Below are 27,763 nucleotides of genomic sequence, written 5' to 3'. Positions count from 1 at the left end.
TGTGTGTGTGATTGAGCCATGTGAAAAGAAGCTGCTCCATCCATCTGTTAGTTGCTGCCTTGCACTCTACGGCACCCATAGCTCCAAACTGTATAAAATGGCTTGGGAGTGAATAAACTGGCATTAGTACAATAGAGTCCAAGCCTGGTCAGCGTCACAGTTGAAAGTCATACATATTAATTTAAATGGCATGTACAGAGCCCTCCATAATGTATGGGACAAAGACACATTTTTTCCTCGATTTACCCCTTTACTTCACAGTTTAAAATTACAAATCCAGCAATTCAGATGTGACTCAAGTGCAGATTGCAGACTTTCATTTATGGGTATTTATGTACATTTCGGTCACACCATGTTGAAATGGTATTGTGCAGAGTGGTGGCTTTGAGGCTAGGTATCTGCACTAGCAATCGGAAGGTTGCCGGTTCGAATCTCGTAAATGCCAAAAGGGACTGTTGGGCCCTTAACCTGCAATTGCTCCGTATGACAATAATCTGCATGTAGGTCCTCCAACCTGCAGGGAAAAACTTGGGGATTGGTGGCAGAATTGGCACTCTAGTCACCATAAAAAAAAACTCACACTGTTCCACTCCAAGTGGAACTCCAGGCTGAGGTGACACCCGTTGCATGGCTGGACTTGGGTCCTAATCTGGATCCTGAGTTGGTTCGTTGTGTGGTGGGTGCAGCAATGCATATATTTCAATATATGCAACATACTTCAATATGTTGAAATGACACCACTTTCTCTACATGGTCCTCCCATTTTAGGGCACCATTAATTGTTAGGACATATCAATGGAAGGTCTACTTAAGCGGCCAAATTTAGTTCTTTGTTGCATATCCCTTAAATGCAGTGACTACTTGAAGTCTGCAATTTGTAGACATCATCAGGTGCTCTGCCAAGCCGCTCATGCAGCCATTTTCACTTCTTGCTTGTTTTGGGGGCTTGTCCCCTTACATTTTAACTTCAGTATATGGAGGGCATACTCCATTGGATTCAAATCAGGTGACTGACGTGGCCATTCAAGAATTTTCCATTTTTGAGTTTTGAAAAACTCCTGTGTTGCCCTTAGCAGCACGTTTGGGATCATTATCTTGCTGTAGGATGAAGTGCCATCCAAATGAGTGTGGAGGTATTTACTGAAACTTGAGCAGATGAGATGTTTCTGTACACCTCAGAATTCATTGTGCCCCTACTGTCAGAAGTTCCATCATCAATGAAGATATGCTTGCCAGGACTTGTGACAGCCATACATAGCCAAGCCATAACCCCTTGGGCAGTTACTTTTCATCTCCACACTTTGCTCTTGCCATCACTCTGTTGCAGGTTAGTCTTGGTCTCGTCTTTCCACAAGACCTTTTCCCAGTAACCACCAGGCTCTTTCATGTACTTAAACACAAGCTGTAATCTGGCCATCCTGGTGTTTATGGTCTACATCTTGCAGTGTGGCCTCTGTATTTCTGTTCATGAAGTCTTTTGTGGAGAGTCAATTCTGACAAATCTACAGCTGCCTCCTGAAGACTGTTTCTGATCTATTGGACAGATGTTTGGGGCTTTTTCTTTACTATAATGAAGATTCTTGTGTTATCTGCAGTGGAGGTCTTTCCTTGGCCTAGCAGTCCCTTTGTGATTACTGAGCTCTTGAGTGCGTTCTTTCTTCTTAATGATATTCCAGTTGATTTAGGTCATCCTAAGGTTTTACCGATGTCTCTATTGATTCTATTCTTGTTTTTCTTATTTTTTAGCCTCATAATCGCTTCTTTGACTTTCACTGGGACAGCTCTCGTCCTCATGTTGAACAATGGCAACTACAGACTCCAAAGGGTAGAAGCAAGCTGAGGTATCTTATGATGAAGCAATGAAACCCACCTGAGGAATTACAAACAACTCTAACACCAGCTGTCACAATCATTCTGGTGCCCTGAAATGTGCACTTTAATCACATCTGAATTTCTTGATTTGTAATTTGAAATCGTGGAGCAGAGGGCTAAATGAAGGAAAAATATATCTCTGTCCCCAACAGTATGGAGAGCGCTATATAAGCTAGCCTGTTGTAAGCAAGTGTGTGTGATTAACTAGCATCCCATCCAGAGTTCCTCCCTGCCTTGTGTTTGATGCTTCCAGATAAGCATTGAAGCCCTGAGAAGGTGCATTCACTTTGTGGATGGAGTGTGCTGTACAGTTGTGCTTGGAAGTTTGTGAACCCTTTAGAATTTTCTAGATTTCTGAATAAATATGACCTAAAACATCATCAGATTTTCACTCAAGTCCTAAAAGTAGATAAAGAGTAACCAGTTAAACAAATGAGACAAAACTATTATACTTGGGCATTTATTTATTGAGGAAAATGATCGAATATTACATATTTGTGAGTGGTAAAAGTATGTGAACCTCTAGGATTAGCAGTTAGTTTGAAGGTGAAATTCGAGTCGGTGTTTTCAATCAATGGGATGCCAATCAGGTGTGAGTGGGCACCCTGTGTTATTTAAAGAACAGGATCTATCAAAGTCTGCTCTTCACAACACATGTTTGTGGAAGTGTATCATGGCACGAACAAAGGAGATTTCTGAGGACCTCAAAAAAAGAGTTGTTGATGCTCATCAGGCTGGAAAAGGTTACAAAACCATCTCTAAAGAGTTTGGACTCCACCAATCCACAGTCAGACAGATTGTGTACAAATGGAGGAAATTCAAGACCATTGTTACCCTCCCCAGGAGTGGTCGACCAACAAAGATCACTCCAAGTGCAAGGCGTGTAATAGTCAGCGAGGTCACAAAAGACCCCAGGGTAACTTCTAAGCAACTGAAGGCCTCTCTCACATTGGCTACATTGCAAAAAATGCATATGCAAAAACTAGACAAAAAAAACTTTAAATGAGTTGTTTTGCTTTTATTTAGCAAAAAAATCTGCCAATGGGGTAAGCAAAATTTACTTGACAAGATTTTCAAAACATGCTAAATAATTGTAAATACAAGTTTTTTGACAAGTCAATAATTCTTACAATAAGGAAAAAAAGATTTAACGTCATGATATAAGTACATTTCACTTGCTTATAGATTTCGTTTTTTTCAGTGTAATGTTCATGTTCATGAGTCCACCATCAGGAGAACACTGAACAACAATGGTGTGCATGGCAGGGTTGCAAGGAGAAAGCCACTGCTCTCCAAAAAAAAACATTGCTGCTCGTCTGCAGTTTGCTAAAGATCACGTGGACAAATCAGAAGGCTATTGGAAGAATATTTTGTGGACGGATGAGACCAAAATAGAGCTTTTTGGTTTAAATGAAAAGCGTTATGTTTGGAGAAAGGAAAACACTGCATTCCAGCATAAGAACCTTATCCCATCTGTGAAACATGGTGGTGGTAGTATCATGGTTTGGGCCTGATTTGCTGCATCTGGAATGAATGAATTCTGAATTATATCAGAGAATTCTAAAGGAAAACGTCAGGACATCTGTCCATGAAGTGAATCTCAAGAGAAGGTGGGTCATGCAGCAAGACAACGACCCTAAGAACACAAGTCGTTCTACCAAAGAATGGTCAAAGAAGAATAAAGTTAATGTTTTGGAATGGCCAAGTCAAAGTCCTGACCTTAATCCAATCGAAATATTGTGGAAGGACCTGAAATGAGCAGTTAATGTCAGGAAACCCACCAACATCCCAGAGTTGAAGGTGTTCTGTACGGAGGAATGGGCTAAAATTCCTCCAAGCCGGTGTGCAGGAATGATCAGAAGTTACCGGAAATGTTTAGTTGCAGTTATCGCTGCAAAGGGGGGTCACACCAGATACTGAAAGCAAAGGTTCACATACTTTTGACACTCACAAATATGTAATATTCGATCATTTTCCTTAATAAATAAATGACCAAGTATAATATTTTTGTCTCATTTGTTTAACTGGTTTCTCTTTATCTACTTTTAGGACTTGAGTGAAAATCTGATGATGTTTTAGGTCATATTTATGCAGAAATATAGAAAATTCTAAAGGGTGCACAAACTTTCAAGCACAACTGTAGTTGCTGCATTGCCACTTACCCAGAGGGAAGCTGATCTGGTCACACATCCCCAGCAGCTGACCAAAGTACACTTTATTCTCAGATGGATGGATGCCCAGCTGATTCATCCTGTACCCATGCAGTTGCAAAATAAAGAGAGGGAGAAGGAAAAAAAATGAGAAACATTTTATCATGGAGACAACTATTAGAACAAACAGGGATCATTACGATTCAACGTGATGAGGCTCAAATAAAATACTAAGACAAACGTACAAATAAATAACATTAAAATTCTGCACCTATAACTGATCTCTTCCTTGGATGTTCTTGCATTCTTTAGAGTATTTACAAGGTTTTATATCTTTTTGGGGATATAGACTCCTAGGGCTAACCAACACACTAAAGACACAACCTTAACCTCCCCCTCAAGGCTTAACATTTAGTGGTACAGGTGGGATGAGGGGGCTTGATGTTCAACAGAAACCTGCAGACTTGCTCTTGGACCTATAGCTTTTAAAACATTCTTTATTTAGACTGATTCACACACTTCATCACCTGTTGAGGGTGAATTTGACGGTCTGCTCATTGTGCGATGCCACCATAACGTTTGCCTTTCTGTTGTGGTGGATCTCTTCCAGAACATAATCCAAGCATCTGCAAGTAACAAGAAAAATATTACTCCCGTGCCAAGGCCTGCATAGTAAATTTAAAGCAGTTTCTCCCAAACATAGAGGAAAGAAGTTCAATGCTGTCAGGAGAACGTACCCTAAAAAAAAGGGAAGACATTGTCCTGATAGAAACTGTTTGGGTGCAAGGAACTCGCAACGTAACCAATTCTTTAATCAACTAAAGCTTTCCCATGCATCTCCAAACATTGAGAAAAGGGGCAGGTGCAACTCTTTGACTTACCGATGGTACATATTATTGGTAGCCTCATAGGTTGGATTGATAGGGTCTTCATAACCAATCTCTTCAGCACGGGTCCTTTCTTGGTACATGTAAGCTCCCCGGACGAGTTTGGCACCAAAATACCACCCTTCACGTCGAGACAGCTCCACATCCACCGAGACATTGTCATAAGCTTCCTGCAATTTTAAGGAGAGCACACTATCTTAGCAAGACTGCGTAAAAGAATGATTCAGAAAACTATTTAGTGGTAGGATCATCTACGCTACACTCTCACACTGCACACCACAAGCGGGTGCATTCAATTGTTACTCCAATAATTCAGAAAGATCAGAAAGTGGCAACAGGACCTCAGTGTTGAACCTTGGATTAAACTCCCGATGCCCAGTGTCCTGCGCATCAGTAGCATTACGCACCTTAAGGTAGCACTGATAGGTGTTGAAAATGATGGGCTTCTCGGTGTTAAACTTGCGCTGCATTTCCAGAGTCAGTCTGCTAATGGCTGGCTGGAAGTATGTCTGCTCAGCGTCCACCATCAGCCGAACTCCATGCCTCAGAGCCTCCTGAAAATGAAAATACAATTGAGGGTCTTTCAGAGTTCCTGTCTTAATTATTTCATAAAGCTGCTGGGTTGCGTCATTGTCTGCAAATGTAAACACTGACATAAAAGCCTCAACTTTACCTTGGCTAAAACATCCATTCTCTGCAGCATTCTTTTCATCTGCTTCTCCTCTTCATCAGTAAATCTACTCAGAAGTGGTTCCAGTTGTCCAGTCTGCCAAGAAAACCGGAACAAAAACAAGCTAAATATAAACCATCTGAGCAACAGCTGAAAAAAAAAATCCTTTAATATGTAAAATGAATTTTAGATCCTAAAAATAAAAGGCCACTAAACATTTCCTGGATTATTTGGAATTAGCTCCCACTGCTTGTTCTCTTCTAATGTGGCAAGCCCCAGCTTGTTCATATAATAATCCAAGTGTGGTAATAAAAACAAGAAACCTGAAGGAATTAAAAAACAACTTGGGAGAAATTGTGCATATTAGAAAATTAAGGGAAGTGTACTTTTTCAGAAGTAATTTGGAATAGACATCTAGCTGGAGATTTGAAAAAAGTAAAATCATGAGAAGCTGATAGGCGATCGTGAGGAAGTGTTGGTGTGGAGGAAAAAATCCTCACTGTCTCTTTCTGTCTGCTAGCCTAGGGCCTCTTTTTAAAATATATGAGCCACTCCGGAGCCGATTCACAAAAAAATGATCTTGGAATTCCTCACAAGTCTTCTTGACAATGAATGACAACACCGCTTATCTTGACAACAAAATGAGAAAGTGATCTAATCCATCTTTGTCTGGTATTCCACCACTGACTAAAAATTACACATTACAATAGAGGTGTAAAGTAGTAAGAGTAGGAAAACAAAATACACATGGTAGTGTGATCCGGCGGCTGAGGTTCAAATCTTCTCACTGTATATGCACAGGATACCCCAGTTTCCCAAAAAAGACACACAGGTCTGCTTAACTGGCAACTCTAAAATGGGTGACCCTGTGTGGGTGTATGCGTAAATGGGACCTGGGATGAATCCAGGCTTTATGTAAAACATTTCCTGCTTTGTATCTAGTGCTACTGGGGTAAGTTCAGTCCCCTCATGACCTGAAGTGGATACAAAGGGTTTTTTAAAAAGAATTTTGAAAACGGTTAGTGCTTTCAGGGTCAAAGAATACAACACAATGACTAATAAGGTTTTTCATCTCATGATGACGGCAGGGCAAATAGAAAAGGCCCACAATTCCCTGTCCCCAGATACAGATTCCTGCTTGACATGGGGAATTCCCAGGTGTTCCCAAGCCATCTGAGAGATATAATCCCTCCTGTGTGTCCTGAGTCTGCAGCAGGGTCTCCACATGGCAGGATATGCCCGGAGTAGTTTGCAGTAAAGTCACCCAGGGGCATCCATACGACGTGCCCAAACCACCTCAACTGGTTACACTTGATCTGGAGGAAAAGCAACTCTACTGTGGAGCTATCCTAAATTGCTGTGCTTCTTACCCTCTTTGTGGAAAAAAACTCCATTTTAGACGCTCATACTTGTGATCTCATTCTTCTGGTCATTATCTACAACTTGTGAGATCGCAGCTTTTGTGGGAGTGTGAACGTGAATGACAGAATAAAACTGAAAAAAAAAAAAAAACGCTAACTTTGACAAGTACTATAAATTTATACTGGCTCTTACAGACACAAATTAAATGTATGTTTTTACTGTAAAATATTAACAATAAGAGCAGCTTACTACTGAAAATGGTAAATTTAAGAAGCAGCCTATATCGAACCCGCAACCACTTTTTTTTTCTTTTCATTTTATTGATTTATTTGTGATCATTCCATACAAATAGATTAATTTTTACAAAAAAAAAAATAGGATTGAAAACAAATCAACCCCACCCCTGAGAAAGAGAGCATGACCAACAGACTAAAACTTAAAAATAGTAAAAATGAATAAATTGTTGAGTTTATTAGGCGGATACAGATACATGGAGAAGAAAAAGAAACGGGGAGAGAATCTATTTTCTCAGTGCTTTAAGAGCTTATTCTAAAATATTATTGACTAGCAAAATACCCGCGCTTCGCAGCAGAGAAGTAGTGTGTTAAAGAAGCAATGAAAAAGAAAAGGAAACATTTTGAAAATAACGTAACATGATTGTCAATGTAATTGTTTTGTCACTGTTGTGAGTGATGAGTGTTGTTGTCATATATATATATTTACACACACACACATAAACATATATATATATATATCTATACATATACACATATATACATACATATATATATCTACATATATACACATACATATACATACACACATACATACATACACACACATACATATATAAACATATATATACATATACATACATATCTACATATATACACACACAGCTATTTCGTATCAGTGCAATACGCTGCTTGTTAAAACGGATAACTCCCGCTCTTACGTGCAAGTCTGCGTGGATATTATGAACTATCGTATTTGTTCAAGTTCTATTTAAATTTTAAATAGAAGGAATTTTCATTTAGTCAACAGAAATATCTTTGGTAGGAATGGTAAAAACAGACAGGAATATTATTCCTGAATAAATCAACTCAAACCTTAAACAACTTATAATATTTTGCTCTCCATAAAAATATATCCTGTCAAAATTATACAAATTCAAATATGAACATGCTGCATAACAAAACCTGGAAATATAAATAAAATGTGTTCCTTTCAGCAATAACAAATCAAATCATTCAGTTGTCTTTGCTCATAAGTCATTTTATCAGAGCTGGACGCCTGGCATTTTTTTTTGTCAACAGGTTCGTTTCTGTTTGGTGTGAGGTTCTGTGTTGTGGAGATTCTCAGGATGGATTGCAGGTGCTCATCAGTGAGGCGACTCCTGTGTGCTGTTTTGTTAGTCTTTATCACTGAGAAGAGCTTCTCACACAGATATGTGCTACCAAACATGCACAAGGTTCGAGCCGCATGTAGACGGACTTTTTTTGTTCTTCAAAGTCACCAAAGCGCCGTGCAAACTCAGTGCGCTCAGTTTATCAGCAAAGTGCGATTTGGGAACACCGTAGTGACGACTTGGTTTAACATTACTTGGCAACAGGGAAAGAGGGGAAAGTTGCACTGGTGCATTTGTGTCTCTCATAAAAGCAGCTTCACTTGAAATCACTTTGTGATTGTGCACGGGTAAAAACGTCCGCTGAAGTGTCAGATTCTTATTTAATTATTCTGCTTTCTGTATCTTCTGCATTGCATTCAGGTTACCCTGATGTTTTGTCTCATAGTGCCGTCTTAGATTAAATTCTGTAATTACAGCCACATTAGCTCCACAAATGAGACACACGGGTTCAGTAAACATATACTCAGCCTCCCATCGCTTTTAAAGGCTCTATTTTCAGAATATACTTTTCTCTCCAGCATCGCGTGAGCTAGCTTCGCAATAAGTGTTCGGCAAGGCAGCTGAAGCGCTGCATTATGGGATCTGTAGTTTATTGTGTTACCAGCGCTTCATATACCTGGGCCATTAATAACAATAATACAGTATATAAAATGATCTTGGGCGGATATAATTACACGCCGGCGGATGTGGCCCGTGGCCCTTGAGTTTGACAAATATGGACTAAATAGAACTTGAAAAGATATATTTTTGAAATGTGATCGCGCAATTCAGATAGAGTTGACGCAGCACTACAGCCTGCATCCTCCCTCGCTCTTACTTTTTACCGTTCATTTAATGAATACACTGAGTATGGCTTTACCAAAACAATCATTGATGGCGAATAAAGTATCCATTATTCGAGTATGTAGATCGGAATATATATATACATACATATATATATACCCGCGTATCGCAGCGGAGAAGTAGTGTGTTAAAAAAGCTAGAAAAAGAAAAGGGAACATTTTAAAAATAACGTAACATGACTGTCAATATACAGTATTTGTTTTGTGAGTGTTACTGAGTGTTGCTGTCATCAAGGATTTGATTATCATTATTTCTTTCAATCAGGCTCGTATTTGTAGGATGTGTTGTGTTCAAGTTACATTCCGTGTTTGTCAATCGTTGTAAAGATGACAGGTTTCATTCATCGATTCGTTTCTTACTGCATCAATAAACAGCTCGTCTTCTTCTTTATCTGAGACCTGACACACTGCATGCACGGGTTTTTTTACACTGTCTTCCTTTAGCGGGACATTGACTTTTCCCACCGTGTGCTTTGTTTCCGCAGTAGCTGGATTTATGAATATGCTTATCAGACGCTTCATATTTTTGCTGCCTTTTCAATTGTGTAATTCGGTTTTGTTCAGCGCTTTGGAACTGTTGCTTTTATCTCTGCACTGCGCCAGTTCACGTGAGCCGCTTGGTGTACATGCAACGAAGGTTCCCAGCTGTGCTGGTGCCATCTCGTGCTATGTCCATGGCTGTATTTAATGTTACCTTAGTCCTGGCACTTAAAACTTTTCTCGCAGTTTCGCTGAGTTTGTGCCAAACACCACCCTGACCATCTCATCTTCCTCTGCATAAGCACAGTCCTTAACCCGTGAATATTTAGTGGGAGTTTGCTATTGGATTTCCGCTGACGGACGGCCTTATATGGGCAGGCACTAAATTACAAACGCCAGCGCAGCCTGTCTATGAACTTAATTTAAAGTGTAGGTTTACATCGTGCTTTGTTTCCGAAGTAGCAGAACTCATGAACATGGTTGTATATGTAACTCGCTCGCTTCTTATTGTTTCGCTGCCTTCTCAATTATATAATGCATGTTTTCTTCAGCGCTTTTTTGAGGTCTTCCTGATTTTCTATGTGCTGCGTGATTACGTGGGAGGCGTGATGATGTCACACGAAACTCCGCCCCCACGGCGTTCAAGCTCATCTCCATTACAGTAAATGGAGAAAACCAGCTTCCAGTTATGACCATTACGCGTAGAATTTCGATATAAAACCTGCCCAACTTTTGTAAGGAAGCTGTAAGGAATGAACCTGCCAAATTTCAGCCTTCCACCCACACGGGAAGTTGGAGAATTAGTGATGAGTGAGTGAGTGAGTGAGTGAGTGAGTCAGTGAGTCAGTGAGTGAGTGAGTGAGTGAGTGAGTGAGTGAGTGAGTGAGTGAGTGAGTGAGTCAGGGCTTTGCCTTTTATTAGTATAGATTAGATCCTGCCAGGTTTTGAAAAGTTCTGCACAGATCCTCTAACTGAGAATTTGTTTTTTTCCTAATAATATAAAACATCAGTTACCCACAGACTTAAAAGAGGGGAGATAGGATTCTTCCACTTTAGCAAAATAAGTCTGCGTGCCAATAGTGCAGTGAAGGCAATCACAGTTTGTTTGTCCTTCTCCACTTTAAGCCCATCTGGAAGTTCACCAAACACAGCTGTGAGTGGATTAGGATGGATTGTGACACCAAGGCTGTCTGAAAGGCACTTAAAAATTTTTGCCCAGAATGTTAATTTGGAGCAGGCCCAAAACATGTGACCCAGTGAGGCTGGGACTCGATTGCAGCATTCGTAGGTTGGATCTTGCCCTGGAAACATTTTGGATAATTTTAAGTGCGACAGATATGCTCGATATATAATTTCGAGTTGAAGAATTGTATGCATATGGAGCTCGAATGAATTCTGTGCATTGCTACCTTCCACTCCTTTTCTGATATGTTGAGTGACAAATCCTTTTCCCAGTGTCCTCTTGAATATTTGAAAGGGAGGGACTGTAAAATATTTTTATATACTGCCTGAGTCCTCGAGACTGAGCAGTATTTTTTCCAGCATAGAGGAAGGTGGGAGATGGGGAAAATCGGGCAGGTTCTGTTTGACAAAGTTTCTGATTTGAAGATAGTGAAAGAAATGTGTTACTGGAAAATTAAATTTGTAATGTAATTGTTCATAGGAGCCAAAGATGTTGTCTATGTAAAGATCTCTAAGCAATTTAATCCTAAATGTTTTCCAGATATTAAAAACTGCATATGTATGTGAAGGTTGAAAGAGGTGCTTCTCATGCAGAGGTGCCACAGATAAAAGCTTCTCCATCTTAAAATGCTTTCTACATTGGTTCCATATTCCAAGGAAGTGAAGCTCAATTGGGTTATTAGTATATTGGCAATAACTTGCATTTATTGGGGCACAAAGCAGGGAATATAGAGAAGTACTGCAGGATTTTATTTCTATTGCGGACCAAGCCTGTGTGTGTTCATCTATTTGTGTCCAGGTTTTTATAGCTTGTATGTTTACTGCCCAGTAATAAAACTGAAAGTTGGGTAGAGCCATGCCTCCTTCCGCCTTAGGTCTTTGTATAGTCACTCTTTGGATATGTGGATGTTTTAGGTTCCAAATAAATGAGGTTATGGTTAAATCTAATTGCTTAAAGAATGATTTATTGATGTATATTGGAATGTTTCGAAATAAAAAGAAGCTTAGGAAGGATATTCATCTTAACAACGTTAATTCTTCCAGTTAGAGTGAGAAGAAGTGTTGACCATCTACGCAAGGCATTGATTCTGAATTTTTGATGTCATTTTGTAGATTTAACTGGAAGTGAGACGGCTTTAACCTTAATTTCCTATTTCCCCAAGAGTTATTGCCATGCAGCCTGTTGTTACGTTGGTTGTGGTAATTATAAGGATTAAAAGCATAGATTAGATATAGCCTGCTCTTCTTCTCTCTCCCCCATTTTGCCTCCCCACGTGAGGTTGGACCCCACTTCACACAATTCTGGTTCTCTGACATACCTAGAGACAGAGCACATCCAAAACAAGCCCCCCAGCAGCTGCATGTGAGGATTAAAAAGTAGAGATATCTATTGCCAATAAAATCTAAATACTATAATCATAAAATATAATCATCAACAGAGTATAATCATAAAATATAATCATCAACAGTCTTGAAATATTAAGACAGTAAACCCAGGGAAAGGTGGCATAGTAAACCTTAATGCAATAATAACAATAAACCAAGGGTATGATGTTAAACATTCTCCTTTAGAAAAGTTAAAAACCAAAATAAAAAAAAGAACTACTTTAATTTCTTCCACACATACGCATGTAATTATAATTAAAACATAAAAAAAAGTCGCCGTGAAGAAAAAAGGATGTATAATTATTGTACCCGTGTCATTGCAAGCAGATCAGAAACCAGGTAATATCTTCTTGCCATACCATGACAGGATGCGACTCACTTTCATATTTCAAAAAAGCATCAGGATCAGCTTTCTTAATTCCTTTTCTGCTTCATCCTTGGGAGGTGAAGATGTGATATTTGTCTTGAATATCCACTTTCAGTTTGGCAGGATACAAGAGGCTGTATTCGATATCGGCTGATTAATGTTGTAAAAAGCTACACATTTAGCAGCTGTTGAGGGTGAGAAATCAGGGAAATATGAATGTGGTTATTTTCAAATATAATTTCTTGTTTGTGTCTGAGAAGTTCCATTACAGTAAGCTTAAACTGCAATCTCTCGAAGCGGACAATTAAAGACCTAGGTTTAGAGGTATTTGATCCACGTATGCAGCAAGCTAGTGCTATCTCGGTATCTGATTTAAAGTCCTCTCCAATTATTTTTGAGAATACGGTGATCCCTCGCTATATCGCGCTTCGACTTTTGCGGCTTCACTCCATCGCGGATTTTAAATGTAAGCATATCTAAATATATATCACGGATTTTTCGCTGGTTCGCGGATTTCTGTGGACAATGGGTCTTTTAATTTATAGTACTTGCTTCCTCAGTTTGTTTGCCCAGTTGATTTCATACAAGGGACGCTATTGGCGGATGGCTTAGAAGCTACCCAATCAGAGCATGTATTACATATTAACTAAAACTCAATGATATATGATGTGCTTCCCGAGCGGATTGTTTTCTTTTCTCTGTCTTTCGCTGACATTCTCTGCGCCTGACGGAGGGGGTGTGAGCAGAGGGGCTGTTTGCACAGAGGCGGTTTGCGTAGAGGATATGGATGCTCCTCTAAGAAATGCTGCTTTATCGCGGTGGCCCAAAAGCACGTATTGATTTTTTGATTGTTTGCTTTAATCTCGTGCGCTCTCTCTCTCCGACGTTCTCTGCTCCTGACGGAGGGGGTGTGAGCAGAGGGGCTGTTTGTTTAGAAGATACGGAGGCTACTCTAAAAACTGCTGAAAGACTCCCTTCTTTGCGGCTGCTTTATCACGGTGCTTAAACTTAAAAGCCCAACAGCACGTATTGATTTTTTGATTGTTTGTTTTTCTGTCACGCTCTCTCTATCTCTCTGACATTCTCTGCTCCTGACAGCGCTCGTTTGAAAAGAAGATATGTTTGCATTCTTTTAATTGTGAGAAAGAACTGCCATCTTTGTCTTGTAATGAAGCACAGTTTAAACGTTTGACTAAAGGGTGTTATTTCATGTCTAGAGGGCTCTAATAATGTTAACAGTGTGGGAGAGTTTATAAGGGCTTAAAATATATAAAAATAACCATACAAACATACGGTTTCTACTTCGCGGATTTTCAGCTATCGCGGGGGGTTCTGGAACGCAACCCGCGATCGGGGAGGGATTACTGTAGTTCAGCTACGAATTTCACTGGGTTTGGACTTTCATGGTTCTCAGGTAGACCTTCAATTCTAATATTTTTTCTGCATCCATCATCCAGAGCTGCAAGTCTGTCTCTGAGTTTTTTGCATTCGGAATTTGCAGCTGTAGTTTTTCCATTGGCGTTAGATGCCAATTGTTCCAATTTTTTCAATTTGAGCCGTGAATGTCTACTTAACTTAACTTAAGCCAGACGTCTACGTTACCATCATCATCAAGTCCTTCCATGAGAACCCTAAATACAAAGAGGACAGTTTCATTTATGTTAGGTAGATTGCCCAGAGGGGACTGGGCGGTCTCATGGTCTGGAATCCCTGCAGATTTTATTTTTTTTCTCTAGCCATCTGGAGTTTTTTTTTTTTGTTTTTTCTGCCCACCCTGGCCATCGGACCTTACTTATTCTATGTTAATTAATGTTGACTTATTTTTATTTTTTACTGTGTCTTCTATTTTTCTATTCTTCATTTTGTAAAGCACATTTGAGCCACATTTTTTTTGTATGAATATGTGCTATATAAATAAATGTTGTTGTTGTTAACATCTTCCAGCTGATCGGCAGGTTCCCTCAGTTTAGACGCATTTTCCTGAATGTGTTCCTCAATTTTTCTCAACATATCTTTAAGGACTGCATCAAAACGATTATATGTACATTTTTTCATATATACATACATTTTTTTCTCGATTGTCTTGAGCAAGCCACTTCTTTCTTTCTTCATATTTTTCTGAATGTCTTTCTTGAGCTCACTTATGGCTGTGGCCAATGTAGCGATCATTTCCTTTAGTTCGGAGAAATCATTTCAGCTTCGTGCTCCGCAGGTGAAGTGGCAACCCCAGTTACAGCTGATGCATCAGGCACGCAATGAGTGGATGAAAACACAGACTGCAAGGCCTTTTCTAGTTTCAAGTGATCTTCTGGAATCGGCGAGCTATCGTGACCTGTATCGCTTGCACCTTCGCTCTTGGCTGGAGAGGTTGCAGTGGAGCGGGTTCCTGGGAAGTCTGTGCTTTCGCCTGCCAGTTCCAGGTCAGTCTCTGAAAGGCCGTACCTTGCACTTGCACTTGGGGCTGATGTCTGCCTAGACTTGGGTATACAGTAGTTTTAGGTTTCTTTTCCGATTCTTTCTGACCCCCTTTCTTGTTACTCATGTTTATATACTGTAGTAGAAACTCTCTAGCTTAGGGAAATACAGGATCTTGGGATAATAACAAATAAGAGAAAAAATAAAGCCGCTGAAATGGAGCTCCACTTCAGATGTCCATCTCCCGTAATGAACGAGACCTCTTCATTGGGAGTCAGCACTTCTTACCATTGCACCACCCAAGCTGTTGTATCAACTGCCTACTGTAACCTGCAAAATCCTGGGACGCGGCATAACTTTTCAGAGAGATACTGTCACGTCTCACAAGACGAGATTTTATGCCAAGATATTTAACCACGCCTAGGGCCGGTAATAAAAGACAAAGAGTAGATAAAGTAGAATGTCATAAAGGATTCAAAAACGTTGGCGCGATACACATGCAGAGCAGGTTAGAGATAACGAAAGTACTAAAATTCGTCACTTTTAAAAAATGGTAGTAAAGATCACATTAGTGCAAACAAACGGAAATTACTCTGTGAAATAACGGAACAGCAAAAAGAGATTGAATATATTGTTCGGATTTAAACTTTAAATCGGAGACTTGTAGAATACCTAATTCGTGCTGCCATCAGGGAAAAGTAGTGTTTCTGTTCAATGAAAAGGCATATCCTTGAGAATTAAAAGATTTGCTGTTTGGTGAAAGTGAAATCTACATACGCAAGTGGCAGACACGCTAAATGGCTGTCAAGTTGCGCAGGCCGGGGGAGTTGGCGAGCAAAGTAAGCAGGGGGCAAAGCACCCTAGTATAATTGAATAAAAGCACACTTGTTTCGTTATACTTGTACCTTTTGTGAAAGCGTTTATTTGATATTTGGACTTCACACATTATACACTTCAAGTCTACATTTTGTCAATTATTACTAAAACATGAAAAATTTTTCTTTTTTAACAATGTGTTTACATAGATTGTTGTAGACATGGAACACACATGTAATGTATGTATTCCAAATGATGATGTATTATTTACCCTCTAAAACTCCAGGCACTTCACCCAAGATAAACACTGAACACTGAAAACCTTCTTTGTGAATTGAACAGCAACGGTGGGCAGGGGAGGATATAGTAGGCTGCTTGCTGTTTGTGCTGATCGACACATTTACAAGACAAAAGACGCTGACAGAGTGGTGTGAATGGATTTAAGGTGGGCCAGGATTACAAGTTTTTTCGTAGGCTTTGGTAACTCTAGAGTTAAATGTCTAAACGTTACCAATAAATTCACTAATGTCTAAAGGCAAATGGATGTTCTCCATCATTAAATTACACAATACCTGACATTAACATTGGGAATACGTCCCTGAAAAGCAGCTCCAAATAAGCTGTTCTCACCCCAAAGGAATAAAATAAAACAAGCTGCTATATAAAATATGTCAAGGCTTGAGCAACATCTATGAGCAGTTGCACATCCTCTAAAGGTAACCACTGTACTGTATGTGCTAATGCACACAAATATTTATAGCACCGGCCATCACATTCTGATCTTACGATCACAGCATGCACTACTTTTACAATGTCTCTGTGCTACTTTTCCAAGTGATGTACAATCTATTGATCTTTGTTTCACTTGGAGTCTTTAATAACAAGTACCATCCGAAGATGTTGTAAAGAGCAAACAGGAATACAATACAAAGCAACAAAAGTTAACAAGACAGATTGCAAGGCAATTCAGACTGAAGATAAATCACAAAGCTACAGAGACTCTTGGAAGAGCCTGCAAATGTGTGGACATTAAATGTAAACAAATGCACAAGGAAGTCAATAAGCAGCTCCTAACATACTAAATTAAAAACAACATCACACTGCACCTCAGTGAAGTTTTGAAGCAGCTTACAATAAAGAAAGTAGAACATCAGAAACACTTTGACAAGAACAGGCCATTCATCCCAACAAAGTATGCCAACCCTATCTACCTACTGTACCTCATATCTGCAAATTAATATCAAGTTGGGTTTTGAAGGTCCTTAAAGGCTTACCCTTTACCACACTACATTGCAATTTACTCCTTGCATCAATAGTTCTTTGTGTGAATAAATCATTCTCATCCTTGCATCCCCATGTTGTTACAAACATGCTTTTAAAGTAAAAACTGGGATCCACTGGACTATTTCCTTTTACATTCTGTCACCTCTTATTTTCAATCTGCTTAAATTGAAAAGAGGGACCTGCAGTCTTCTGGGAATCAGCCTAGTCACTGTTCTCTGGACTTTTTCTAGTACTGCCATGTGTTTATTATAGCCCGGTTGTTGTTGTTCAAATCTTTGGATGGATGCTGTCCAAGTGTAGTAGGCCGGATTTTTTTTCTGGGCATTCCAGCTTACCCTCAAATAATACATATGCAGACCAAGTTAACAAGTGAGTGAGTGAGTGATGGTGTGCCCCACAATGAACTGGAGACCAGGACTGCACACAGTACTCCAGGTGAGGCTTTATTAATGGGCTATATAGCCTAAGCATAACCTCCTTTGAATTGTACTCTACACATCTGGGTTGCTATACAAGACAAGATTTTGTTAGCCTTCTTAATGGCTCATAGACACAGTCTAGATGTAGTGGACTCCTCACTATACAATGACTCCTAGGTCTTTCTCACAAGGTATACTTTCAAGTTCCATACTTCCCAATAGCTTCTGCATACGCTCTGAATGTATATAGTGACAACTCATTATCTAACTAGACGAAGTAGATATGATGATGCCCTGGTCCTTCTCATAAGGTGCACTCTCAAGTTCTAGACTTCCCGATAGCTTCTGTATGCTGTCTGTATGTAGATAGTGACACGCCACTATCCGTCTATAATGATGTAAATATGGTGACTACGAGGTCCTTCTCATAAAGGTGCACTTTCAAGTTCCGGACTACCCATTGCATATTCAAATCTACCATATAATATATATATATATAACTATGCATTTGCTTACATTAAAATTCATCTGCAACAAATCTGCCCTAGCCTGAATTCTGTCCAAGTTCCTCTAAAATGATTCTGCTGCTTCTATGTTATCTTCCATTCCACTTAACTTGGTATCATCTGCAAAATGAACCAGCTTGTTGTTTATATTCCTAACCAGATATTTGCTATATATTAAAATGAGAAACGGCTCCAGACGTGACTGCTGAGGGACTCGACTTTTAACATCTACTAATTATGGTAAGGTTCCTCATGTCATAACTCTTTGTTTTCCATGTCCAAGCCAATTTTGCACCCTCCTACACACCATCACTGAATTCTCACTTTTTATTCTAATGTGTAGCCTGTTATGTGGGACCTTATCCAAAATCAGGATAATTAATGACATATGCAACTCCCTGATCACATTCTTTTGTAGCTTCTCCGTAGAATTCCAGCATATTAGTACAACATGACCTTCCCCATCTGAACCCATGCTGACTGCTCATTAATACACTTGTTCTTGCCATGTGCTCTTAAACGTTTTCCTTAATAATGCCTTTCAATAATTTACCCATGATGAATGTTAAGCTAACTGGCTTATAGTTACTTGGATTAGCCTGCTCATCCATTTCATATAATGGGATGACATTTGGCATCTTCTAAGGAATCTCTCCAGTGCACAGTCCCTTTTTAAAAATATGCATCAAGGGCTTAGAAATGTACTCATTAACCTCCTCAAGCACTCTAGGATAAATGTTATCCAGTCCCGGTAGTTCGTTTGATTTCCGCCTTTCTAACCCAAACAGCACTTCTTTCTCTACAATTGCCAAATCACTGGCAATCCCTGAGGAAAGTGTTAAAATGATTTTATGCAATAAATGTGTAAGGGGAAGAAGGGGACTTTCATTTTAAATCTTAAGAGCAACAACATTCATTGGATGAAACTGAGAGGAGAACTGCAGTATTTAATGTTTGGTTGTAATTCTTCTTTTGACCATTTAGGGGTGACCTTATTCCAATTAAAAGTTGTAAAATGGATAAGCACTTTAAAATATTTATCGATTTTTTAAACCTGTCTTTTCAATAAAATATTTATGAAAGGCCAGAGACTGGTCAAAACAAACCCCGGAGAGAGAAATCACTCCAATCCACTAACTCTAAATTCTTTAACGGAGAGTCACCGAATAACCCAGTGTTCCCCAACCAGTGGGCCGCGGTCAAATAAACCCAGCCCAACTGCTTGGACAATCATGCTTGATTTACACCGGCAGCACTGCAGGTGGATCATGGCCGAACCCTGACAAAACGATCACACTCGATTCACAGTGGAAGGATTTTAGACAACATCCCCCACCCAGACTCAGACAATTTCAAATCAATCAGGAGTAAAAGCTGCTTGATTCCTCTAACATGCTGATGTTACAGCAATCCCAAAACTTTGATTGTGCTCGATCACCAAGGAGATCGCAGACACACTACCATGTGAGAAACTGGGTCATGACACCATAAAAGTTGGGAAATCCTGAAATAAGTATTATCAGGCGCCGCCGCAGGTGGCAGCCATTCCAGCAGCTCCGTGTATGACTTTGTCTTTCTTCCTTTTTTCTCTGTTTTTCTATATTTCACTGATCACTCCTACCACTTTCTTTTATGTGGACACGTTCCCTGGACACTTTTTATTACTTGGACATGGATTTTTACATGCGGAGACTCATCTATTCAAGTAGTCAACTTCAAGCGCTGAGAACAAATGTCCACGCCGGTGTTGTTCCCCCATTTACCTGAAGAGGTAAGAAGGTGGTATCGTGGCAGAAGAGCTAGAGCTAAGATAAAAGCCAAGTGTCTAGCGAGAAAGTGGCGCTACAAACCTTTGGTGCCTTCTGTGATCCTGGGAAATGTGAACTCACTACCAAATAAGATTGACGAACTGGCTGCGCTGGTGAAAAATGTCAAGACCTACAGAGAATGCAGTTTTCTGTGTTTCAGTGAAACATGGCTAACACCTAACATCCCAGATGCTAACGTGGAGCTACCTGGGTTTAACGCAGTTAGAGTGGACAGAGACGCAAGTACCTGTGGGAACCAGAAAGGAGGAGGAGTCGCTCTCTATGTCAATACAAGATGGTGCAACTCTGGACTTGTAAACGTTAAAATCTTCACTTGCTGCAGCGACATCAAACTGTTGGCCGTAAGTTTGCACCCCTATTACTTGCCCAGAGAGTTTGGACACGTCATTGTTGTTATTGTTTACATCCCTCCTCTGGCGGACATGGAGATATGGGTGACATCATCCACACCGCTGTTGCTAAATTACAAACACAGCACCCTGAGGCGCTTGTGCTAATCGCTGGAGACTTTAACCATGTGATGCTGGACAAAACATTACCTGCCTTCTCCCAGTATGTGGATTGTAACACCCGGGGAAATAGGACTATCGACCTAAAGACGTTAAAGACGCATACAGCGCCACCCCACTGCCTGCGCTTGGGAAAGCGGATCATAACCTGGTGCTGCTTCAGCCTCACTACAAACCAAGAGTGAGGGAGCTACCTACAACCACACACTCATTCAGAAAATGGTCCCCTGAGGCAGAGCAGGCTCTGAGAGACTGCTTTGGAACTATTGACTGGGATATACTGCAGGGATCACATAGTGAGAACACTGAGGCAGTTGTTTTCCAGCAAAAACAGTACGCTGCTCTGCTAACTACAAGCCAAGGATTACAAGTGACATCAAGGGCTTTTTGAACCAGAAGAAATGGGCTTTTGAAGGCAGTGATCAGCATGAGCTCAAGCGCATACAGAAGGAACTCCGAGTCCAGCTCAGGGCGGCGAAGGAGCAGTACAGGTGAAAGCTGGAGCAGAAGTTGCAGAATAACAGCATGAAGGAAGTGTGGGATGGGATGAAGATCATCACTGGCTGCAGTTCGAAGCGGGGTGCCACCATTGAGAGAGATGTGGAGAGAGCAAATCAAATGAACAACTTCTTCAACAATAGGTTTGACCACCCTAACCCACTCTCACCTCGAAGTACTGCAGCCTCTACCCATCCTTCTGCTGATACCAGCATAGGTGAGACATCCCCAACCCACAATTACAGCAGTGCAAGCAAGCAGAGAGCTGTGGAGACTTTGTGCCAGCAAAGCAGTGGGTCCAGATGGAGTATCGCCACGACTGCTGAAGGCCTGTGCATTGGAGCTTGGGAGTCCTCTACAGCACATCTTCAACCTGAGCCTGGAACAGGGGAGTCCCAAGGCTTTGGAAAACATCTTGCATCACCCCAGTCCCAAAGGCATCACGTCCTAGTGAGCTGAACGACTTCCGGCCTGTTGCTCTGATATCACATGTGATGAAGACCATGGAGCGGCTACTGCTTCACCACCTGAGGTCACAGGTCCACCATGCCCTCGACCCTCTGCAGTTTGCATACCAGGAGAAGGTGGGAGCAGAGGATGCCATCATCTATATGCTACACCGATCCCTCTCCCATTTGGACAGAGGCAGTGGTGCTGTAAGAATTATGTTTCTGGACTTCTCTAGCGCCTTCAACACCATCCAACCTCTGCTCCTTAGGCACAAGCTGACAGAGATGGGAGTAGATTCATACCTTGTAGCATGGATCGTGGACTATCTTAAAGACAGACCTCAGTATGTGCGTCACGGGAACTGAAGGTCTGACATTGTGGTCAGCAACACAGAAGCGCCGCAGGGGACTGTATTTTCTCCGGTCCTGTTCAGCCTATATACATCGGACTTCCAATACAACTCGGAGTCCTGCCATGTGCAAAAGTTTGCGGACGACACTGCTATCATGGGCTGCATCAGGAGTGGGCAGGAGGAGAAGTATAGGAACCTAATCAAGGACTTTGTTAAATGGTGCGACTCAGACCACCTACAACTGAACACCAGCAAAACCAAGGAACTGGTGGTGGATTTTAGGAGACCCAGGCCCCACATGGACCCTGTGATCAGAGGTGACTGTGTGCAGATGGTGCAGACCTATAAATACCTGGGAGTGTAGCTGGATGATAAAGTGGACTGGACTGCCAATACTGATGCTCTGTGTAAGAAAGGACAAAGCCAACTATACGTCCTTAGAAGGCTGGGTTCCTTCAACATCTGCAATAAGATGCTGCAGATGTTCTATCAGACGGTTGTGGTGAGCGCCCTCTTCTACGCGGTGGTGTGCTGGGGAGGCAGCATAAAGAAGAGGGATGCCTCATATCTGGACAAACTGGTAAGGAAGGCAGACTATTGTAGGCACGGAGCTAGACAGTTTGACATCCATGGCAGAGTGATGGGCGCTATGCAGGCTCCTGTCAAAAATGGAAAATCCACTGCATCCAATGAACAGTATCATCTCCAGACAGAGGAGCAGCTTCAGCGACAGACTGCTGTCACCGTCCTGCTCAACTGATAGACTGAGGAGATCGTTCCTCCCCCACACTATGCGACTCTTCAATTCCACCCATGTAAACGTTAATATTATACAAAATTATTGTCTGTCTGTTATACCTGCATTATCATCACTATTTAATTTAATATTGTTCGTTAACAGTATGCTGCTGCTGCAGAATGTGAATTTCTCCTTGGGATTAATAAAGTATCTATCTATCTATCTATCTATCTATAACCCAAGGTGGGTTAGGGGCTGGGAACGGGGACAATCATACTTGCATATTGAGAACATGTAAACTCAAAAACTCTGACCAGGCTTGGTTTAAACCCTGATCTCAACAGCAGTGAGGCAGCAGAGATCAGATAACCACCATACTGCCCAGCACCCTGAGCCCAAGCACAGAGTTTAGCTAACAGATCTGGACTTGTTTTATAATAAACATTGTGGAGCAACAGAGCAGCTGCCTTTACCTCAAGGTTTGGGATAAGCAGCAGGTTGGAGATCTTCATTCGACTGTCAATCAAGCTGTTCCAATCGAGCAGATCCACAGTACTGAAAATAGAGAAGCAGATCATAACTATAAACTGAAAAGGCCATTCAACAGCACAACACAATTCACTGCACTGCCCTTATCTATCTGCAACTGCTTCAAATGAATGGCAAATGTCTTCCTCCCTGCCACGTTAGCATGCTTCACCTTACCGCAACTGAGGATCTTTTATAAATGAGAGCTACGCAAACTACAACTCTGATTGATTGAAGATGGAGTTACAGCACAAAAGACTCACTGCATCTCACCTAGGGTGGCACCTGATGGGGTAAGAGGAAAGAAAAATGGGTAACAATAATGTAACATAAAAAAAAGAAGACGAGAAAAACCTTTCTTGAGGACAAACCAACTATTACAACTTATTTCATTTCATAGCCCACATTCTATAGAAAGATGGACTGGATGCTGTTTAGCATCACATTTACATAAGGGGTGCTAAACAGCAATACACCAGCATCCTGTGGTCTTTTTTCATTTGTGTGTTTCTGTGTGGAAATAACAAGGGATTAAAAGACAAGTTTACCTTGCATGACTTTATTTTCTTGGTTTACACTACAAATCAAAACTCCTGTTAAAATAGAGCAGCACAGTGATGCAGTTTTAGACACTGATACCCCACTGTTCAAGGGGCTCAGTTTACACTCTTCCCCCTACGTCAAAAAAACAAACAGTGTTCCTCTTGTCCTCCCCTCATCCCAAAAACATGCTTGCTTGTCAACCCTGTAATTGGCTGGCCAACCATACAAGGTGGGTTCCTTCTTCACCCCTGATGCTTCCCCTCTAGTCACTAGTTCCCTGAGACCATGCCATAAAATAATTGATGTGCTCCTCACCAGGATAAGGCCCAGCACGATTAAATGAGTTACGTGTATGAGCTTACTTTGTGGTAGACTTATATCACTGCCTTGTGCCCAACGCTACCAGGACAGGCTCTGAAAACTGTTTGGCATTTTCAGCCCAGATTCGGGTGACATACAAGCCAGCAGAGCCGGACTGACTTTTACAATCAGCAGGAGCTTTCCTGGTGGCCTGCTGCCTGGTCTGGCAGAGCCACCAGTGAAATTAACTAATGGTCATATTATGTAAGGTTATTATACTGGAAAACAAGCAGGCGTTATTGCTCTGTAGCGGGCAAAAATCTGTTCGGTTTAACATTGGCGGGTTTATTTTCTGGTTTCTGATTGGATGGTTTCTTGTTTTTGTTCAAGTCAAGTTGTGACTTTGTGTGCATCTTGCGCTCCGACAGTTAAGCAGGAGGTGAGTACGTCTGGTGCTTTTGTGATTAAATTGTTTAAAAGTTTATAATATACTTTTTATATTATATTTAGATGTTGTATGGCTTTTGGTATTTGTTACTGTGTATTTAGTTTTAATGAAGTTAGCATATGGTCACATTTTTGACTTTTTTTTCCCTTTTTTCCCCCCTCAGATTGACTGAATAGGCTACATGAAATGTTTTATTGTTTTTTTATTTAATGAAACACGTATGTAAGTGGAATGATTTGTGTTTTTAAATGTACCTGTTGTTCTTTATGTCATGCTAAGTTTGTTAATGAACGTTTCTTGTTTTTACTTTATTTTAATATTTTTAAAGTCCGTCTCTTGTCCTCTGACAGTTAAACCTTAGCGCTATGATGAGAGAAGGACTGAATAAGCTACAGAAATGTTTCATTGTTTTTTGTTTACTAAGTGCATTCTTTAAAAATGCTTGACAGTTTTCTGTGGTACTGAGACATTGTTTGTTTACTGAAGAAACTCAAAGTGGTCTTTTTTGACCAACACTTCAAACTTTGTGGACGAGTATTCAGTGTTACCATCCAGACACTGACAGCAGCTCAGCTGCGGAGATTCCAGACTTGCAGATGAAACTGCAAACATAATCTGTGCACTTGGGGATTCCACTGACAACTACTTGTGGTCCAGTGCTTTTTGTACATTTGTTTTTATAGAACTACGTGGTTTATTTACAGTATTTATGAAGTTTTGTTCCACACTTTATCAGAGGTTGTCTTGAGACTACTACTTAAGAGTGAAATGTATGTGTAAAAGCAGAATCTACTGTCTCCTCATTCATCAAAAATTCCAAGACAAAATGGTGTCTGTTGGTTTTTTTCAGTCTGTGTCCGTACAAGAAAACGGATGTGTATCATGTGGCCTGCTGGGTTAGACTTGAGATTCCCGGTCTGAATAAGCTTCCCAGTCCAGCCCTGCAAGCCAGTATAATTTGTTCATATCTCTCGGGCGGGAGTTGATTTTAGGTTTGTTAAGTCTGACTAGATTGTATGTACATGTACTATTTTAACATCAAAGAAAGTAACATGTCTTGATTTTATTTAAAGAAGTTAACCTTCCATACAATCTACAAAAAAAACAAAAAAAAAACCAAAGCAATAATAATTTGTACATATCTGAAATTCCAAAAGCTACCTATATATTTTGTATTTGCCTACTACCTTTTATATTTTTTGTCAACTGTAAACTGAGCCAATTTTTAAGGTTCTCAGACTTCAAGATAACGACCAAGAGACATCCAAGGGTTTTAAAGTAGAGGTGCCTTCCGTAATCTTTTAGCTGCTGCTGTGCTATCTAGAAAGCACGAATGCAGAGATCAACTTGCCTCCTGTAATCTAATCATTTGAAAACAGAAGCAAACAACCACAAAGAACACCAAGTAACTTTGTTCAGGGCTGGACCCCCCCACCCTTGGCGTCAAGTGGTACTGGAAACTGCATTTTTTTTTTTTTGTCAGAAATATAACAGCAAATGTGTGGCCTTTATAGTTAGACTGGGGTCATGGCCCATAAGCAGATAAACTATTGTTCATTCACAGCCATGCATGTACATCTTAACAGAAAATAAATGAATCAATAAATAAAATGTCAGATACCCTTTAAAACCGAGATTTTCTCCTGTAAACCAGTTCTGGGATTCTTCCTTGGCCAGAATGCCCAGCTTCGCCAGGCTTTCCTATATGTAGAGAGAGAGAGAGAGGAAAAAAAAAAAGAAGTGTTAAAGAACTTAACATTTAGAAAGAGCACAGTATATATTGCTCTTGGACTGAACAACAAGAAAAAGACTGAAAGGCATCATTCATCACTCTTTATCATCATAGGTAATCAGAAAGCATCCACATTTATATTCCTACATGTAAGCCTGAACAAATTGTGCTGCTTATTCATGGCCTACTTCTACTTTTTCTGTTTGTTGTTTCTTATTTTAATTCAAAACTCAGTCTTTCATGTATTTATGTATTGCTTAGTGTTTAATGTTTGATTTAGTTTGTAGCCTGTGTAATTCGTGTCATCATTGTTTAAGCTTTTACTCTTATTGTATTCTTTTCAAACTACATTCATAAAATGCTAAGGGCAGTGTATATCTGTCACACGATTACTTGTGAATCACTGGGGCTAGGACCTCGATATTAACCTTAAATCAAAAGCTTCTGACATGGTACACACTAGTGAAACAAAAAAACAAAAAAAAAAAAAAAGTGTCTGGCAGCAATCTCCACAAAGTTATTGGGGTTATACTGGCTTTCCTATGGCCAACTGCATTGGGAAACTGGTCAAGAAGGTGACAATGCAGAAAGAAAAAGATGAGCAGTAACATCTGCACAGAGTGAAGCAAATTGTACAAGCTGATTACATTAATGCTTCTCAAACTTTGACTTTGCAATCCACTTTTGTACATGTAAGGACCACAGCAAGTATCCTTGGTGAATCAAAGATGACTTTCAGAGTGGGATGGGCCCTACCCAAGGTAAAAAGACAACCATGTTCTGAGCAGGTGCAGCATTAAGGCACCCCCTTGGTGAATTCAGTGCATCGATGCTGGGATTGGAAATATATCACATGGCAATACTTATTGCTTAGACTCTGTTGACACAGATATATGTGTGTGCGATATATAGATATCTACAGAGAGATAGATAGAGATAGATAGAGTGGAACCTCGGGTCATGAACGTCTCGGACCACGTACAAACTGGGTTTCGACCAAAATGTTCGTCAAACTTTTGCATCTGTTCATGACCACACACTCGGGTGACGAACAAGCCAGTTTCCCTTCCAGTTTGTACGCGTCGATGATTTCCGCACGTGTTCAGTCTTTCCCTGTGCAGCGAGCGAGCGAGCGAGAGAGAGAGAGAGAGAGCGCGAGAAGGGATTTAAAAGAAAGCACGGGCTTGTTTTTAAAATATTGCAAGGTTAGTTTTCTCTGTTCAACATTTTCTCAGTGTTATTCAATGTTTTTACATTTAGTTTACTATTACACTGTGCATTCTATGGTATAATTAAGTATTTTTGTACTTACAAATCTTTTAAAAAATATATTTACATACAGCTCGTACAGTCCAGAACAGATTAATTGTATTTACATGCAATTCTATGGGGGAAAATTACTATATATATACACACACACACACACACACAGTGCATCCGGAAAGTATTCACAGTGCATCACTTTTTCCACATTTTGTTATGTTACAGCCTTATTCCAAAATGGATTAAATTCATTTTTTTCCTCAGAATTCTACACACAACACCCCATAATGACAACGTGAAAAAAGTTTGCTTGAGATTTTTGCAAATTTATTAAAAATAAAAAAACTGAGAAATCACATGTACATAAGTATTCACATCCTTTGCCATGAAGCTCCAAATTAAGCTCAGGTGCATCCTGTTTCCCCTGATCATCATTGAGATGTTTCTGCAGCTTAATTGGAGTCCACCTGTGGTAAATTCAGTTGATTTGACCTGATTTGGAAAGGCACACACCTGTCTATATAAG

General features: G+C 40.3%; 1 protein-coding gene across 1 annotated transcript in view; it reads right to left on the bottom strand.

Moving 5' to 3' along the window:
• prodhb (proline dehydrogenase (oxidase) 1b) overlaps positions 1 to 27,763 on the bottom strand; it is a 56,363-nt gene that overhangs the window by 3,438 nt on the left and 25,162 nt on the right. The window contains exons 7-13 of the mRNA XM_039770567.1: positions 25,864 to 25,943; positions 22,897 to 22,978; positions 5,583 to 5,675; positions 5,317 to 5,463; positions 4,904 to 5,079; positions 4,550 to 4,648; positions 4,035 to 4,123 (exon numbers count right to left, since the gene is read on the bottom strand). Coding sequence (XP_039626501.1) covers positions 4,035 to 4,123; positions 4,550 to 4,648; positions 4,904 to 5,079; positions 5,317 to 5,463; positions 5,583 to 5,675; positions 22,897 to 22,978; positions 25,864 to 25,943 — 766 coding nt within the window. The remainder of the gene's footprint in view (positions 1 to 4,034; positions 4,124 to 4,549; positions 4,649 to 4,903; positions 5,080 to 5,316; positions 5,464 to 5,582; positions 5,676 to 22,896; positions 22,979 to 25,863; positions 25,944 to 27,763) is intronic.

This window comes from Polypterus senegalus, chromosome 12 (assembly GCF_016835505.1).
Source record: "Polypterus senegalus isolate Bchr_013 chromosome 12, ASM1683550v1, whole genome shotgun sequence".
NCBI lineage: Eukaryota > Metazoa > Chordata > Cladistia > Polypteriformes > Polypteridae > Polypterus > Polypterus senegalus.
This window is presented reverse-complemented; position numbering and strand designations above follow the sequence as displayed.